At 42.9% G+C, this 16,843-nt stretch overlaps 1 protein-coding gene across 1 annotated transcript; it reads right to left on the bottom strand.

The window, feature by feature from the left end:
* Positions 1-5,622: 5,622 nt before the first annotated feature.
* Positions 5,623-16,843, bottom strand: SOX30 (SRY-box transcription factor 30). Its single transcript, XM_081901021.1, has 5 exons — positions 15,547-16,843; positions 10,380-10,619; positions 9,418-9,654; positions 7,647-8,139; positions 5,623-6,080 (listed from the first exon to the last, which is right to left on the bottom strand). Exons 1-5 carry the CDS (start codon positions 16,529-16,531, stop codon positions 5,699-5,701), a joined length of 2,337 nt encoding a protein of 778 aa, XP_081757147.1. The 5' UTR covers positions 16,532-16,843; the 3' UTR covers positions 5,623-5,698.

Raw genomic sequence — 16,843 nt, forward strand, 5'->3', positions numbered from 1 at the left:
CTCCACTGAATACAGTGGGACTTACGGTACTTCTGGGGAAACATGTATAGGGTTACATTGTTCATTGTGAATAAGAGGCATGCAGACTTCTATTTGGGTGTATAAACACAAACAATAAGCACTAATGGTAACAAATTGTGATTTATTTTTTCCTAATTCCTCATGTTTGGGGAATCTGTGGTCTTTCAAATGTTTCTGGGCTAGAACTCTCATAACCCTTACAACTGACTGGAGGGATGATGATATTGTGTGTCCAACAATATCTGGAGGGCCAATGGCTCCACATTCCTGAGCTCCACCGTTGACACTTTTTATAACATTTCATTTTCTTCTTCATTTTTCATATCTCCATAGTGAAGTCATATGCTCTGTGCTTCTAGTCTTTCTAAAATATACCACACATACTAGGGTTGCCATATTTCAAAAAGTAAAGAATTTTTTCGGAAACCCTCAAAATAGTTGAACTTTTCTTTTGACTTGCCTAAGATCCAGGACAAAACACCACATGTCCAGGAAAATCCAGACATATGGCGGCCCTATATTAGGCCTGAGCCATGACACTAAAAATAGGTTCTAATACAGTGGTACCTCGGGTTAAGAACTTAATTCATTCTGGAAGTCCGTTTTTAACCTGAAGCACCACTTTAGCTAATGGGGCCTCCCGCTGCCGCCGCCACGCGATTTCTGTTCTCATCCTGAAGCAAAGTTCTTAACCCAAGGTACTATTTCTGGGTTAACGGAGTCTGTAACCTGAAGCGTCTGTAACCTGAAGCATCTGTAACCCGAGGTACCACTGTACTAACTTCTGGTGGTCCCTGGCCTAATTTAAACTCTGAAATAATTAGTTCCTTCGTTTTTGAGAGTTTGGATTTAAGGTCACAATTGTGAACAACCAGGAACAAATGTTTTTTGGCATTTTCAAAGCTTTGTTGCTTAAATCTTTTGCCAATGGGTGTGTTTGCATTCCCCTAAAAATGGACGGATTCAGAAACTTGTGAAGTGATATTCATTAATTTGAATGGGTAAAATTCGAGTAACTGGAGTTCATCTTTGTCTGGAACATATATTAATGCCCTCCCACATGGAAGTCTTCCCCTCTATCCAATGGGTTACAGAAAACAGTTGATGTTTCTCAGTGAAAAAACAGTGACATCTGCACATGTTTAAATGTACTTTTTCCTTTGTAAGCACTGTATGCAGCTTAATGTGTGCAAGGGAAGGGGCTTAAAAATTGCAGCTGCACAAACCCAAGAGTCAACAGCTGCCCCTGATTTAAACATTTTTGCTGGCCCTGTTCCTCTGCCTGCAGCTGCAACCTGACACACACAAATCTAGCAGGTAAACATTTCCCCACCACTTCAAGCCAGGAAATATTCGTCTGTGAACTAAAACAATTGTTTATCAGGCTGCTGTTAAAAGCATAGGTGCAGGAGCAGTCAGAACCATCCTACCTCTAATGTTAAACTCTCTACTGCTCATTTTAAAAAGTAGTTCAGAGTTACACGGATGCCCCTAATCTCTAAAAACTTCCTTAGGCTCCTAAGAACAACTTATTTTTTTAAAAAAATATTTTTTATTCAATTTTTCCAATATAAAATTTATACAATTCATACATCTTTTTTATATCCATTCTCTTTTTTGACTTCCCTCAACTTGACTGATACTCCTTCCCTTCTTGACTTCTTAGGCTCCTAAGAACAACTTAGTTGTTTTTTAGCAACATCCGAAGATTCCCTACAACTGTTTTAGGATGATCAGGATTGGGGATGTCACTTGCCCATTCTTATTACAATGCCACACAAATTATTTTTTGTGTTTATACCTTGCATTGGGAGGAGGCAAATACATTTGCTGGACTACTCTGGAGATGACAGATTCTAGAGGCATATTGTGGCGTTAGTTTTCATAGCCACTTCAGGTGAAGCTGTTGTCCTGCAACTGATAATGTTGGCTCTGAGCCTCTGGCCTACAAAAGCTTATGCCATGCAATTTGTTAGTCTTGAAGATACCAAAATACTCTTACCTGAGGTAATAAGGAAAAGGTTCAACTCCTGGACCAATTTAAACTATTTCATACTGTGTATTTGAAAAATAAAAATCTGTAAGAGTTTAGCCATTCTTTCAAATGAAATTTGCATATGTAAAAAGATAAAGGACCCCTGCACGGTTAAGTCCAGTCAAAGACTATGGGGTGTGGTGCTCATCTCGCTTTCAGGCCAAGGGAGCTGGTGTTTGTCACAGATAGCTTTCCGGTCATGTGGCCAGCATGACTAAATCACTTCTGGCACAATGGACACTGTGACGGAAGCCAGAGCACACAGAAACACCATTTACCTTCCTGCCACAGTGGTACCTATTTATCTACTTGCACTGGTATGCTTTCAAACTGCTAAGTTGGCAGGAGTTGGGACAGAGCAACAGGAGCTCACCCTGTTGCGCAGATTCAAACTGCTGACCTTCTGATCGGCAAGCCCAAGAGGCTCAGTGGTTTAGACCACAGTGCAACCCACTTCCTGGATTTGCATATATATACTACAGTGAGTGAAAGTATTAACCTTTCCCCCCGAACCAGACCTTGGCTTTAAAAGTGCATGGCAGAGCTTTCGTGTGATTGCGCTTCACTGTTTGTCATATTTGGAGAAGGCTGCTCAATACACGCACTTAATATGGTTGCTAAGGGTTTTGTTATTGTTTTACTGGTTGTGTGCCTTAAAAGTCAATGGACACAAGATATTTAGCTGGTAAAACTTTTCCCATCACTTTGGTTGAAGACAGATGATAGCAATTTCAGAGCTGAAAGTGAGTGGGGAAAAGCACTGTTGGTTTTCTTAACCATGGTGTGTCTATTCCTAACACTGCTGTTTGTGGTAAACAGATTTGGCTGGGGTTTGTAGTGCTCGGGGAACCTGCAAAACCCATTTGACCAGGAGCAATATAAGCCAAAAGCAGTGAATGTTTGCACCACACCTAACACAGAGGAGGCTGGACTATTGGAGGAAATGGGGCACTTCCCCACCAACCTCAGTTCACCCTCAGCCAACCCCCATCAGCTTACCTTCCTACAAACCAGTCCTGAGGGTGGGACAGGCTGTCAACTCCCTCCTTCTTAGTCTATGTTACCTTTGTACAGTTCAGCGAGGGGTGGGGCAGCAAAACTAGTAGTTGGCTCTGTCTGCCACTGACTCTAGCGCCACCTACTGCTGGCCTCCCTACCGTCGGCCCCACGAGTTCCAATGGGCACCAGCCACCACTGCCTACATGCCTCAGTCATATTGCTTTCATGCTAAATATTCCAGTCTCCATCCCTGGCATGCCCAGATGCAGCTAGGAAAGATTGCTGCATGAAACTCTTAAAAACTAACAGGAGCAGGGAAATATTCGATGGAAATGATATCTGAGTCCTTAAGAGTCAAATGTGATCTCAAAATACTGTGAAAACAAGGAAAGGGTAGTGACTTTTTCACAGTTCAGAGTCTCTTTCCTCCATCTCCCTTCCCTGTGTGTGATTTCCTCCTATCTTTCTTGGTTTGAGCCAAAGCATAGTCCTACCAGCACACTTATGGTTTGCACGTGCCCCAAAGTGGAAACCAGGGTGGACCGTGGCTTGCAGTCTTGGTCTGCATAGCAGAAACCATGCTTTGCTAGCTCAAGTGAAATGGCAAGCTACAGTTTGCCTCAAACTAGGAAATGTGGGAAGGAATGGAAACATGCAAAGGGAGGAGGGGGGTCGTGTGAGCCCAACGGTCCAGCCAGGCTCGTTCACATAGCACCTAAGCATAGTTTGGCACCATGTCTGAAACATCAGTCTGGATTTAATAAAACTGCAGTCAACCAATATATGGTTCCAGCTAGCCGATACTGCAATTTGTTTAAAAAAGAAAAGAAAAAAGATTGGGGCAGGACAGATGGGAAAAAGCAGATGGAGTGAACAATCCGACAGCTGTTTTATACTTTGGAGCCATAGTTATGTGGGAAATAGCACATTTGCCCACAAGAATTCTTGAAGGTCATCTTTCACCCAGTAATCTGTTTCAGAGCTAGGGCATGCTTTTGGCTATTAATAAGACTTTCCCTTAAAAGCACTATTGACATAGCATGCACAATGGAAGCTGAGGGTCTGGTTGCAGCATTCATGATGGATAAGCCTGGTCCTCAACTACCTTAACTGTATTCAGCACAGTTGGAACAATGTACTGGAAATGCTAGGTCCAAAGTATAGAGTAAAACCATAAACCATAAAGATATTGAAAGGATAAACTGTACACAATTTTGATGAGATACTGCCAACCATTGTCAGTGAAAATTACCAGTGAAGTATATGAACTTCTTTGTTCCTTTTAGGTTTTTCTGCTTCAGTTCTGACTGCTAGCTTGAAATATATTATCATAAGGTTGTGTACTGCTAGCATTCTAAAAACGATTTTTAAAAATTTATAATAAAATCACCCCATACATGTATAGAATGTATAAACTTTTGAAGCAGCCAATCTTTTCTGTTATAACAAATATCCCTGAAGAGACATTAAAGTGGCTACTGTGTTTTCACTTATTATTACATGGACACAATAGGATCATGACATTCTTAATTCATAGTTCATCACAATATATAGAGCTAACAACATACAGTTCATGTGATTTTATTTTAATGTAACAAAAATGGAACAAATGTACTATCAACCCCACCCTCAAAACAAAGAAAAATATCAAAATAAAATTAAATGTTTTCTAACATGAACATTTAGCAACATTACCTTCTGTTACATCTATTTTTCAAAATATACATTTAAAATGAATGCCTGAGATATTATTGTTAATTATACTCTGGTATAGAATCATAGCCCACTTGTATACAACACACACAGCTAGATTCACCAATACTTGTTCTTAGAAACATTCAACAGTCCCATTTATGTGGGCTTTAAATATGAAATCCTCTTATCGAGGAGGAAGCTAAAATCATAAGAAGGGCTGTAGAATTTCAGATTACTATGTAACCATTTTCAGCATATATATATATATGAAACAAGTGCTTTAAAAAGATAGCAATTTTTAAATCCTGAAAATAAACAGAATTTCACTTGCTCCATAAATATGCAGATTAGAATGAAAATCCCACTATGTCATCTAGGAACATAAATACAGTAACAAAAGTTCTGAGTTAGGAAAGTCTGCCCTCATAAGTGAGTGATCCTATTACCATGTAGGATTAGACGGGCAAGTCCCTAGAAAAGCCTGGTGAATGTATCTGCTGCTTCTGGCATTGCATCGACATAAAACAGATGGCATTATGTCCTGACTCCATGAATGACTCGCACCTCTTCTTTGCATGCATGTAAAACTGAATACATGGTGCAGATAGATCACTGCTGTGTCAGTGCAGTATCAATAAAGTGCATTAGTCAGGTTCTGGAAGTGCTACACACTGTTTGACAGAAAGGTGGTGCACAAACATATAATACAAACAGCTCAGTCTTAAGACCTGCCCTGACCAGGTAAAGTATATGAAATCAGGTATATTAAGGTACAACTCCTGCGATGGTACAATGCCCTGAAAAACCTCCAATGTATCATAACAATTCAAAAACCTGAATCAATTATGTCTTCTTGACCACACTCACTAAAATAGTGTTATATGACCAACATGTTTTATTTCATGTTTTAAAAAATTATGCTGGATACTATCATTTGGGTTTTTAAAATTACAAATCTCTTAACACCTTTCCTTCTTCCTCATCATCACTATCAGTCACATTGACTTGCTGTACACTAGAGGGTGTAGATGGGGTTGCAGTAAAAACATTCTCAAGGGCCCCAATGTCCAGCTGTGGCATAGGATTTAAGTATTCTTCTTCAGTTTGACTGTGGCTGCTGTAATAGGATGTCCCTTCCAAGCTCTCGCAGCTACGGGAGTCTTCGCTATGCGTATGCTCATCAGGATACTCTCTAAAAGGATAGTCTCTGTTCAGAGCAGAAAACATTGCCTCATGTTTTTGATACTGGTCTTCATAAAAGCCAAGACATTCAGGCATGGAGCTGGGGAAGTTTCCGTAGCCAAACGGTGGGCGACTGTATGGACATGTGCTGCAGCAAGACAAAGATGAGTTACATCATGGCTTTTACTATAAAACTGAATGATACATTATAACTTGTTTGTATTCAAATCTGGAAACCAGTTACCATAATAAAGGGATTACCTCAGTCATGGGACACAATTGCAAATAGAATACAATAATATGGCCGTGTTTCAAAAAGCCAAGATGTGTGCCCATAGTGCATTATACAGAATAACTAATTTAGAAGATACAACAAGAACAGGGTGGGTAACTTGTACCCCTCCAGCTACTGTTGGACTCCAACTCCCATCAGTCTGAACCAACATGGCCAGTGGTTACACATGATGGGAGTTGGAGCCCAACAGCACCTGGAAGACCATATGTTCCCCTTTTCTGGTCCAGAAGGTCATCTGGTCCAGTTCAACAACCAGGGGCAGGACCATGTAGCCACATACATCCCATAACTCTTAATGCAGACCTGTTTTTTTGTAACGAATGATTTCAACTTTTGACCTATACCACACCTCATAACACCTCTACAACCCTTCATAACACAAAATAGCAAACAAACCATCAGTATAAAAGTGAAGTAAAACTGAAGACTACATCAAAATAAACATCTTTGCAAAATACTCAATTTAACTAGAAGCTTTTTGAAACAAACAAACAAACAAAGAGATATACTAGCAAGCGGCAGGACTGATAAACCACCTCAGTAAGAACATTACACAGTATCCATGCCACCACTTTAAAAAAGCCCCCTTCTTCATAACCATCAGCCTAGCTTTTAGCCTGTGGCTCATTGAGCAAGGTCTTCTAAACTGATATAAGCATGGGTGAATACCAACTGTTGCAGAACATGATGGCCTTTTGTGATAAGGAAAGTGACGTGAAAAGGGACTGGAGCTTCTGCAATAACACTTGTTTGATGCAACATCGTCTAATTTCCCCACAAACATATCAGGCTGAATGCTCATTAAACAGGTCATCTGGAGATGACCAAAGAGTCAAGAGAACCCGAATGAGAGGTTCTCCTTTCAAAGGAGGAAAGTGAGTTGAGGAGAAAAGTTTAAATAACAATGTCAAGGTCACAGATCAAATTTAAAAAGCAAGAATGAGAAAGAAACCCTTATAAAAAAAAGCCCTTTGGTCACTGCAAAGTATGATGAGAAATGTTTCAGCGGAATGAAATGAATAGAGGATAAATGTGTGAGGAAAGAGGGGGAAAAGGGTGGACAGAAAGGAAGAGTATACAGTCGTACCTTGGAAATCGAACAGCCTACTTCTCGAACATTTTGGCTCCTAAACGTCGCAAACCCGGAAGTGACTGTTCTGGTTTGCGAACTATTTTTGGAAGCCAAATGTCCAATGGGGCTTCCATGGCCAATCAGAAGCCGTGCTTTGGTTTCCAAACATTTTGGAAGTTGAACGGACTTCTGGAATGGATTCCGTTTGACTTCCAAGGTATGACTGTACATGGAAATTCACACAGGTTCTTTTCAATCTTTTCCTTGTAGAAGTCTGCAAATCCTTCCGTAGTTGTCTGACTAGATATGCACCTTTACTGCAGAACACAAATAAATAGCTACATTACCTTGATGGGAAATAATGGGGCCCAGGTAAAAAGTAAGGATGATGAAATGAAAATCGAGGAGGAGCTCCGAACAGGGTGGCTGGATGACCGATGGGAGGAGGTTGATAAACGTGTGGATGGGGGATGGGAGGAGCTTGAGGAATGGGTCCATTTCTAGAACAAGAAGAAACACCTGAGTACTCCTTAGGGGGTTGACTATTTGAGACACTGTATCTGGAATGTGTGGTGCTTGTATTATTTGGGTTCCTGCTTGCACTTTCAATAGAAATCTGGGTTGGTCTCTTTATAGAGCAATTTGTTCCTGAAGAAACACGGTGAGCTTCTGTTGGTGAAGGTGCAGCAAAACGCTGAGGTTGAAGCACTGGACGAATTGGCAGATTTGCCGTTGAGGCAGCCAGTGGCGCTGTGCTTCCTACATTTGGCTGGAACAGCGTAATAGGGCCTGGATGCTGAGCAGAAGGACCTGGCAGCTGGATAGTAGAAGGGGCTTCACCTTTGGAGAAGAGAAAGTATTAGCCGTAAGTGAGAAGGTCCCATTAACACTATGTTATAAATATTATACTATGTGATTATAGAAAGAATGATCCATGTGATAGCACTGAATCATCCCTCATCATTTTAAAGCTTTTCTTTAATATAGCATAACCTATGGTTGCCATATGTCTGAATCTTCACTTTTTGAAATATGGCAACCCTAGCATAACCTACTGCAGTTTCATACCCAAAGACATCTATGGATGCAATTTCATGAATCAGCAACATTAAAAAAGACATTCAATATTTAGATTGTTAATCTTTTTTTAAAATGTCTTTTCTTTATAAATCTCCTACAAATTTCCCTCACAATGATGCCCAGTATGCAGTGTGCTATCATTGAACATGGAAGGCAAAGACTTTCCAGGCACTTTTTGACAAGTCTCTCAATTCTCTATCAGCATAAAACTGAATCTTTTATATAAAATCAAGTCCCCAACATTCCCCCCCCCTAAAAAGACCTCCAAACAGGTCTGTACAGACAGGGACTAACTTGGTTTTTAATAGTTCCAGTGGAGTTCTAAAAACAACAACCAAGGAAACAGTTACAATATGTGATACAGCTGAAAGGGAGAAAAATCTGATTCTCATTCCAGACACTGGCATAACTGAGCATAGGGAATGGGATATAATGCTGCTTCTTTCCCTCCTGAAGTCAACTTCAGAGTGTTGGGGAGGGGCAATATATTTCTAAGGCAGCCTCTGAAAACTGGGACGTGGGCTCAGGAGAGAAGGCGGAAACACAAAACCTGAAAGACCTTCAGTGTGGTAGTGGTGATGAAGGTTCCTTACCCCTTCCTCAAGACTTTCAAGCCATATTCATTTTGGGGGAACATGGGGCAGGACTAGATTTAGAAAAGTGAGCCTGCCCCGGTGTCTTACTCTTCATTAAGTCAATGATATATGAGAGGGTGGAGAGTGGTGAGGCAGAAGAGAACAGAAACGCTTTTGCTTCTCTCATCAGACTTAACAGACGTTTTGCTAGTAAGACTAATGACCCAACTTTGCTTTGAGAATGATTAAAACAAATAAACAAGCATATAAACAAAACATTCTGTACTTCACTAATCTATTTGGAAATGAATTAATAAGGCTACTGCAAAACTATGGCCACATCTCATCATCAAATATTCCTGCATAATCCTACATAATCATACTCTCAACAAGAATACAGACATTGGGTTTTTGTAGTTCCTATCATATAATGAACTCACATAAACTATTGGAATGAACTCACAGACTGGGTGTCCAATGCTGTTCTGTACACTGGGTATGACCACAGAGTAGGTGGGAGATCGGAAAGGGTAAATGGTAGTTGGATTTGTAGTAATAATATTCTGAGATGTCCCAGTAAAGACAGTGGAGGCTGTCATTGGGCTGGTAGCAATGATATTCTGAGTAGTGCCAGAGAATACTGTGGAGACTGTCAAGGGGAACCGCTTCCTTTTGCCAGGTCGTGGCTGGTAAACCCAACCTGTGGGAATATAAAAGAGTAGGCTCACTGAAATATAATGGGTTATTTTATTTCAAAACTGATTAATGTAATAACAAAGGACACCAAAAAGAGTACAGTGAAAGCACCTGCCTGGTGTTAATAAGCAGGGAGTTCCAAAGTCTGGATCAGAAGATCAATTTCTTATAACTACAGAACAAGTATTATGTTGCACCTGTAACAGTGCCAGTTCCACTGGTGGAAGCTGTCAATTCAGCATATATAGGGTAAAGTGATCTTGCAAGTAAACTGGTCCCATCCTGTTAAGGGCTTTATATAGTAATGGCAACACCTTGAACTTGGCCCAGTAGCATTTGCTATAATAAATCTGCTATTGTACTCAGTTTAAATACTTAACGTCAATGACAGATGCTGTAAAAATGCACATGTGCAACATCCATGCATACATGAACTTACAGAGTGCAGCCCCTTTAAGCAGCTCCCTCTTCTGAACTGGTTTTTAAACTTTCAGAGCCTGAAAAAAACCACTGGACTATGGGAATAGAAGGTGTGGTGGTGACAAAAGCTTTAATGAATACTGCCTCGTGGTTCCTGCATGGTGGTGGGGTTTTTTGTATTTCCTTTCAAGTATCGTCCTTGAACCCCACCTTTTCCCACTCATAAACCTATTTCTGGATAACACAAAGCACTGCATCAAGACCATCAGATGTTGAGAAACATGTAAAAAACCAAAACCTATTTTATACCAGGGAATTCTTCTCTGTGCTTTTCTTTAATCTTCTGAGCTTCATCATAATAAGGTTTCTTTTGCTCTTCTGTGAGTTTGTTCCACTCCAATCCAAGCTGAACACTTATCTCCGCATTATTGGCAGCAGGGTTAGCTTTGGCTAAGGCTGGCCGGTGAATTCTTGCCCACACCATAAATGCATTCATGGGACGCTTGACATGGCCATCTCTGTCTTTGCTAAACGGAGTGTCTGGTATCCCTACAGGAAAGAAAGATGGGAGGGTAGGCAGTATAAGTACCATACAAAGTTTGTAGTTAAAAATAACGAGTTTGCTAATGATTCTGGGCTCATTACTTTAGTGCAGACTATAGAAATAAAGGCCAAGCTCCAAATAACCATGAAACCGTTGTCATAAGCCCACAGGAGCTTTTGGCTTATTTTCCTTAAATTTTTATAAGACACCTTTCTGGATCAAGTCCTCTCAAGGGGGCCAACAGCAATGTACCAAAACAAATACAGTAATAGAGAATGACAGTGCATATGCTATATTTTAAATGGGATACAGTACTGTAATGTAATGGGACTTTTTAAAAAAAGCCTCCATAAAAATAGAATTCAGCTGCTATAAACACATTTCCAAAATCACAGCAGGAAAGGAGTAACAACAACTCTCTCAAACCACATGGCAAACTGTGCTTGAAATCGAGGGGAGCTTAACAAGTGATTTGTGATATGGCAACTTTTTTCAGACAGAGCCACATTCCCTTCCGAGGGCCATGTGTCAGTGGTAGGTAGCGCCAAAGACAAAAGTGGGTGGAACAATGAATGTAAATTTTATCTTTGTCCACTAGGCTAGTTTTAAAACACTCTCACTCACCCCATTCATCAACTAGACAAACTAGAGGCATTATCAGAGTTCAAGGATATATTCCAGCCAGTTCAAGAAGAGTATAAAGTAGAGCTGGAGAGGAGCAGGGCTTGGGGAAGAGTCCTCAGGACCAGACAGGGCTATGATTATATTTGCTTACTTGCAAAACAAATATTTATTGATTTATCAACAAAATCCCCTTCATTTTTGAGTGTAGGGAGGTATCGCATACTGCCAAGAACACTAGAGATGGTGTCTTTGTGCTCCATATATATATATCGCACTGCCAAAACAGCCACTGCATCTGTTGTGATTTTCCAGAGAGGGAGCAGTAGACTGTATGTCTGAGTCCCTCCTAATTCCTGGATCCAACAAGGATCCAGTTGCTGCTGGAATAGCCAGACACGTTTCTTGAAAATGGCCCTGCAAGTATGGGTCATTAAGGTAACAAAGGACGTGGCTCTGTGCCAGAGCAGAAATGAGTGGGTCTCCCTCCCTCAACTGTCTGGCAGTTAGAAAGACAAAAGCAAGGGAGGTGTGTAAGTGGTAGAGGCTGGAAGCAGCCTGGGCAGCTGAGACACACACAGCCATGTCTGACTTGTGCTGGAATCCAAGGCTGTGGCTATGGGAGAAGCAAGATGCTGTGAGCACCTCCATCGGAGGCTCAGGTTGTATATATGTGTAAATAAACCATATATCCTAAAGACACCATGGTCTCCACTGTCCCTCATTCTGAGGAAACCAAACTCTGGGTAAGTGCCTGGAACCCCTGGATCTCGCACTACTCAGAGATTGGGGTGGTGTTCAGTGGTATATAAAACATGCTCAGGGAAGGGTGGTGGACACAGGGGAACAGGAAAAACCCAGGCAATACCCAGCAATCAGAGACTGCCCATCTGACATACAGGGAGTCATTTATTAGCACATGACACGTTGAGTAGGGGGTGGGGTTATTGGGTTGTTGTTCTTGATTATTGTTTTTTTAAAAAATTTATGCCACGTTTATGCCACGTAAATAAATAATAAATAAAATAAATAGGAAGAAGACACAAAATATGGCACCCACACAACATGGCACCCACACAATTTCATCAGCAGAATACCTGCAAAGAGCACACACCCTTACTGGGGCAGGGATTCAAGACCCACTGGGGGGACGGGACACTCTAGTTGACAACCAACCAGGGGGAGTGGCCAGAACACACACTGACAGCAGCAGCAACAGCAGTGTCTCACTCTGTAGGGCAGACTTTGCTAATATGGTGTGTTCCGTATATTTTGGACTACCAGTTCCCATCATCCCTTCCATTAGCCAGGCGTAGCCGGGGGGGCAGGGAGGGGCAGTTGCCCCCCCCGTCAAGTAAAACAATATACTTAACTAACTGACCAATCACATTGGTTCTGCCCCCCCAACAAAGATCTCCCCCCCAAAAAATATCCTGGCTATGCCCATGGCCAGGTGGCATGGCTATTGGAGTTGTAGTCCAAAATGTCTGAAAGGCATCAAGTTGGGAAAGGGTGCTGTAAAGTATGGAGCTGGGAAGCAGGAGAAAAAGGTTTGAGCATCACCATGCAGAAGGGGGCAAAATGTCCTGGCTCAACCCCATACTGAGCAGTTCTGCTGCCACTGCAGCAGACATCAATCAGACACGTTGTGTGGAATTTGTTTTCTCCATGCTTCAGTCTCAATATAGGCATTGACACCAGCAGCACAGAGCTGAAAGGAAAAGCCCTAACTAGGTGAAACAGCTTATGATTACATGCCTGAAGTGTTTGATTTGAATCCAGGGTACATCCCTACACTAGGAAAGGGGCTCAGGCATACATCAACCAATCAGGAGGAGCACCACTTCCAACCAATAGCTGTTCCTGAGTCATTTTATCTCAACCTGTGGGTCCCTAGATGTTATTGGACTACAACTCCCATCATCCCTAGCTAGCAAGGCCAAAGCTCAGGGATGATGGGAGTTGCAGTCCAACATCTGCGGACCCACAGGTTGAGAACCACTGGCTTAAACAGATATGTACTAAAAGCAGAATATTGTTTTGGGGCACTAAGGTACTAAACTTTACTCATACATCTGAATCTAAGCTTCCTGAATTATTTCAAAGTACAAGTATTAAGGATTGGAATGCATATCAACAACTTCTATTAATCTATGAAAACAATTGATAATCCACTACAGATGTTCCTGTGGTCAGAACTCAAGGGATACAGCTTAGAAATGGTGAAACCTAAATTTAAAGTTGTCTGGTGCTGCAATCCTATGCACCCTTATACTTGGGGGAGTAAATCTCACCGAAACTAATGTAGACACGCACAAGATCACATAGCAAGCTTTTTTGTGAGATCTAAACTTGGCAAGCCTTAAATTGCTCAACCTTTGTGCCTGACTTTGGAAAGTCACTCAAGAGATAATTCTGAACCCTAGTATTTCAAAAGTATCCCCATTAATTTCACTAAGGTGGGTAATTTCACCAGACTGGAATATTGCAATACATTCTATGTGGGGCAGCCCTTGAGGCTGATGAGAAAACTTTATTCTTGAAGGGTAGTATTGAAATTTATTAAATAAAAATTTACTTTGAGCATGTTTGCCTCCTACTTACTTGCACTATTCAGAAACAAACCATGACATCTGGCTTAGAGTAACACCCAAGCCAGCGATCAAGGTTTGTTTTGCTACAACAATTCATAACTGGTAATCTTGGCTACAAATAATAGTTTGTTGGGAGCAATGCCTCCAAGTTCTACGTTGCTCACTGTCCCTTCACTGAGTTGGCACAAGGCTTGTTGCTTCCCTCACCCTTGAAAAGAACATAGAGCTGAAGGAAGAAGTTGAAAGGATGGCACTCTTTTCTACTTCTTCTTTCTTCTCTGTCTGCATTTCAGGGCTCAGAAAAATGAAAGAGGTAAGGAAGGCATTGCTCTTTCAGCTCAATGTGCTTTTCAAGACTCAGATCAGCTCCTGAGCTGCTAACAGAATGTGAAGGGAAGAAAGTAAATAGCATAGGAGGGAAAGAGGAGTTATCTGGGAGACTGAAGAAAATGGATCAACCAGGGGAAACAGGTGCCATGGGAATAAGGAGAGAGGTGCACACATGTGCCTGTGCACACTGGAGCCAGTAAATCAGATCCCCTTGGAATTGCAGAATTTTTCACAGGTGTTTCCCAGAACCAGTATCACATCATGTGTCAGTTGACTGAACCATGGATCTGGTACTTTCCAGAGCTGCCATGACACAAAGACGCTGATCTTAGGAACAGATATTCCTGGATCCTCGTAATACAAGGGATCTCTTCAAAACCATAATCAAATCATAGTCACCTGTGTCTGCAGACAGATTCTGTAATTTATTGGGGGTGTTTTTTATTCTGTGTAAAGATCAAGAGTAGCCATGCTTTGATCAATGTTTGTGATACCTGAAAGCACCGGATCTACCTTTACTTTTTTAAACTGTGTTGTGTACCACTATAAGGTGGGGTGGGGTTTTTTTTGGTGTGGTTTTTTTGTGTGTGTATGTGGAACCCCACATAACATCATGCAAATTCAAGAGGATTCATTTTAATTCAACTGGATTTGACTTTTACCAAACCTTTTGAAAAACCAAGCAATCTCTGTGTGTGCTTTCTTTCTGACTACTGGGAGGAGGGGGGGAGCAACTAGAGGTGTTGGTGCCCACAATACTCCTTCAAAATACCTAATGTGCCCAAAGGCTCAAGAATGCTTTATGGGTAACAGTCTCAGCCAAGCCTACTTCAGTAATGTAGTGAAAATAAAGGTGGATGTTTGTACAGTGCCCTGGGCTACTTGGAAGAGGGTCAGAACAAGGCCTAACAGATTTATTGTGGCATAAACTGGTGATGAAGTGGATACTGGTCTATGAATGCTGATGGCACAAAAAATGTTAGTCTTTAATCTGCCACACATGAAAGAAGCACTTTGTTGTTTCTTCTGAGGGTCACAGTTAATCTCTGTGCCCTGGTTACAATGTATTAAAGAGGGCAGTGGCATACTTCCGCAATAGAAAGCTCCTGCAAATATTAAAAAGTTGTAGATGGGACTTTGCATAATTGACCATCTTCATAATCTTTGGTGGTTGCAACAGCCAGTAAAGTATACAGTGAGCTGTTGTTAATTGCATGAACGTGAGGGAAGCCCTATCTTCCTTCTGGCCTTTCATATTTTTTTAAAAAAAGTTTGGAATAATAGCGGTGCAGATTAAGGTGTATGAACAGTTCTATCCCGGTGTTTACTTGTACATAAATAGCGACTAAAGGGCAACTTGGCAAATACTATTATACCTATCTACTACCTGCATCTGAGGGTAGCACTGTGAGAGGCACATCTTTTGTTTCTATTTTCACTGAAGGCTCCAGCAAGGATTGCATTTTAAGGGGTACTTGTGCCACTGGCACTTTAGTCACTCTTATGAGCTCAGATGGAGGTGGCCCCTGAAACTGGATTCTAGCCCCAGGAGGGACAGCATGGAGCGTGACAGGAATCTTCAGTTCTTGAGGATGCTGAGTCCCCAGAGGCTGAGACAAGTCAGCATCTTTGTGGACATGAGCTGGGCCATTGGAGGAGGGGCGAGGCTTGGATGCCACCTCTTCCCTCCCCTTGCAAGCTTCCTCCCGAGGCTCCACCAGTTCCGTTTTGATGGCCCCATCTTTTCCGGACCCCAAGGCTTTGGCATCACAATTCTCTTCCACCTTCACCTCTTTCTTGATCTCCTCCGGCTCTTCTCCTTTCCCCACTTTGACTCCCCCCTCTCCTTTCGCGCCGCTGCTTCCCTCCTCCTTCCCTCCTCGACGACTGGCAGCCGCCCTGTGCTCCCCTCTCTTTTTCTTGTTGCTGCCGCCCGTCGAGAGCAGTTGGTTCCCTTGCTCCCGCTCCTCCGCTTTCACTTGCAGCACCTTCTGCTGGCCATTTCCCTCCGCCACCGCCTCTTCCAGCTTCTCGCAAACCCCAGGTTCCAACCCGAGGCCAGGCTGGCAGAGCTGCCTGGCAAGGCAAGGCTGGTCTTCCAACAGGTGCTGCTGCTGCTGCTCTTTATAGGCAAGCCCTTCCCCAGGCAATGGAGGTTTCTGCTCCCTGCGCAGGGCATTTTGCTTGGGGTGCAGCAGGGGGTGCTGCGGCCCCTGTTTGGGGGAGAAGAGCAGGAGGTGCGGGTCCCTGGCCCCCTGCCCCGAGAGAGGGTGCAGGAGAAGGTGGTCCATCCGGGGAGCGCCCTGCCAAGCCGCGGGGTGCAGGAGGCGGTGCTGCTCTCGGGGGGTTTCCCCCTGCGCCCCTTCTTCCATGCCGCAGCCCGCCCCCCGGGGAGAGGGATTGTTGCGGGGATTGTGAGCTCAGCCTCCGCCCTCTGTGACCGCCCGTTTGTTTCCTGCGGTTGGTTCGCAAACGTTCTCGGCTCCCCCTCCCGCCAGGGCCACGCGCGCCGCGCTCGGACCCCGCCCTCCGGAGCCTCGCGCCGCCTCGGGGCACCGGCGGTAAAATGGCAACAGCCGCGGGGCTGGCTCCACGTGCCTCCCGCACTTTCCCCTCGCCGGTGTCGCCAGGGCGACCCCGGGGGCCGCGTAACAATGAGGTCGCCATGGAGACCCCGGGAGGAA

The sequence above is a fragment of the Podarcis melisellensis genome (genome assembly GCF_964234715.1).
Source record: "Podarcis melisellensis genome assembly, chromosome: 2".
NCBI classification, from domain to species: Eukaryota; Metazoa; Chordata; class Lepidosauria; order Squamata; family Lacertidae; genus Podarcis; species Podarcis melisellensis.

Excerpts from the sequence above, each read along its gene's own strand:
- SOX30 (XM_081901021.1), bottom strand. The coding sequence starts at position 16,531 with ATGGAAGAAGGGGCGCAGGGGGAAACCCCCCGAGAGCAGCACCGCCTC. Across the intron at positions 10,620-15,546 it reads AGTGCTACCCTCAGATGCAG|GGATACCAGACACTCCGTTT; the intron begins GTAGTAGATAGG and ends TCTTTCCTGTAG. Across the intron at positions 9,655-10,379 it reads GCACAGAGAAGAATTCCCTG|GTTGGGTTTACCAGCCACGA; the intron begins GTATAAAATAGG and ends ATATTCCCACAG.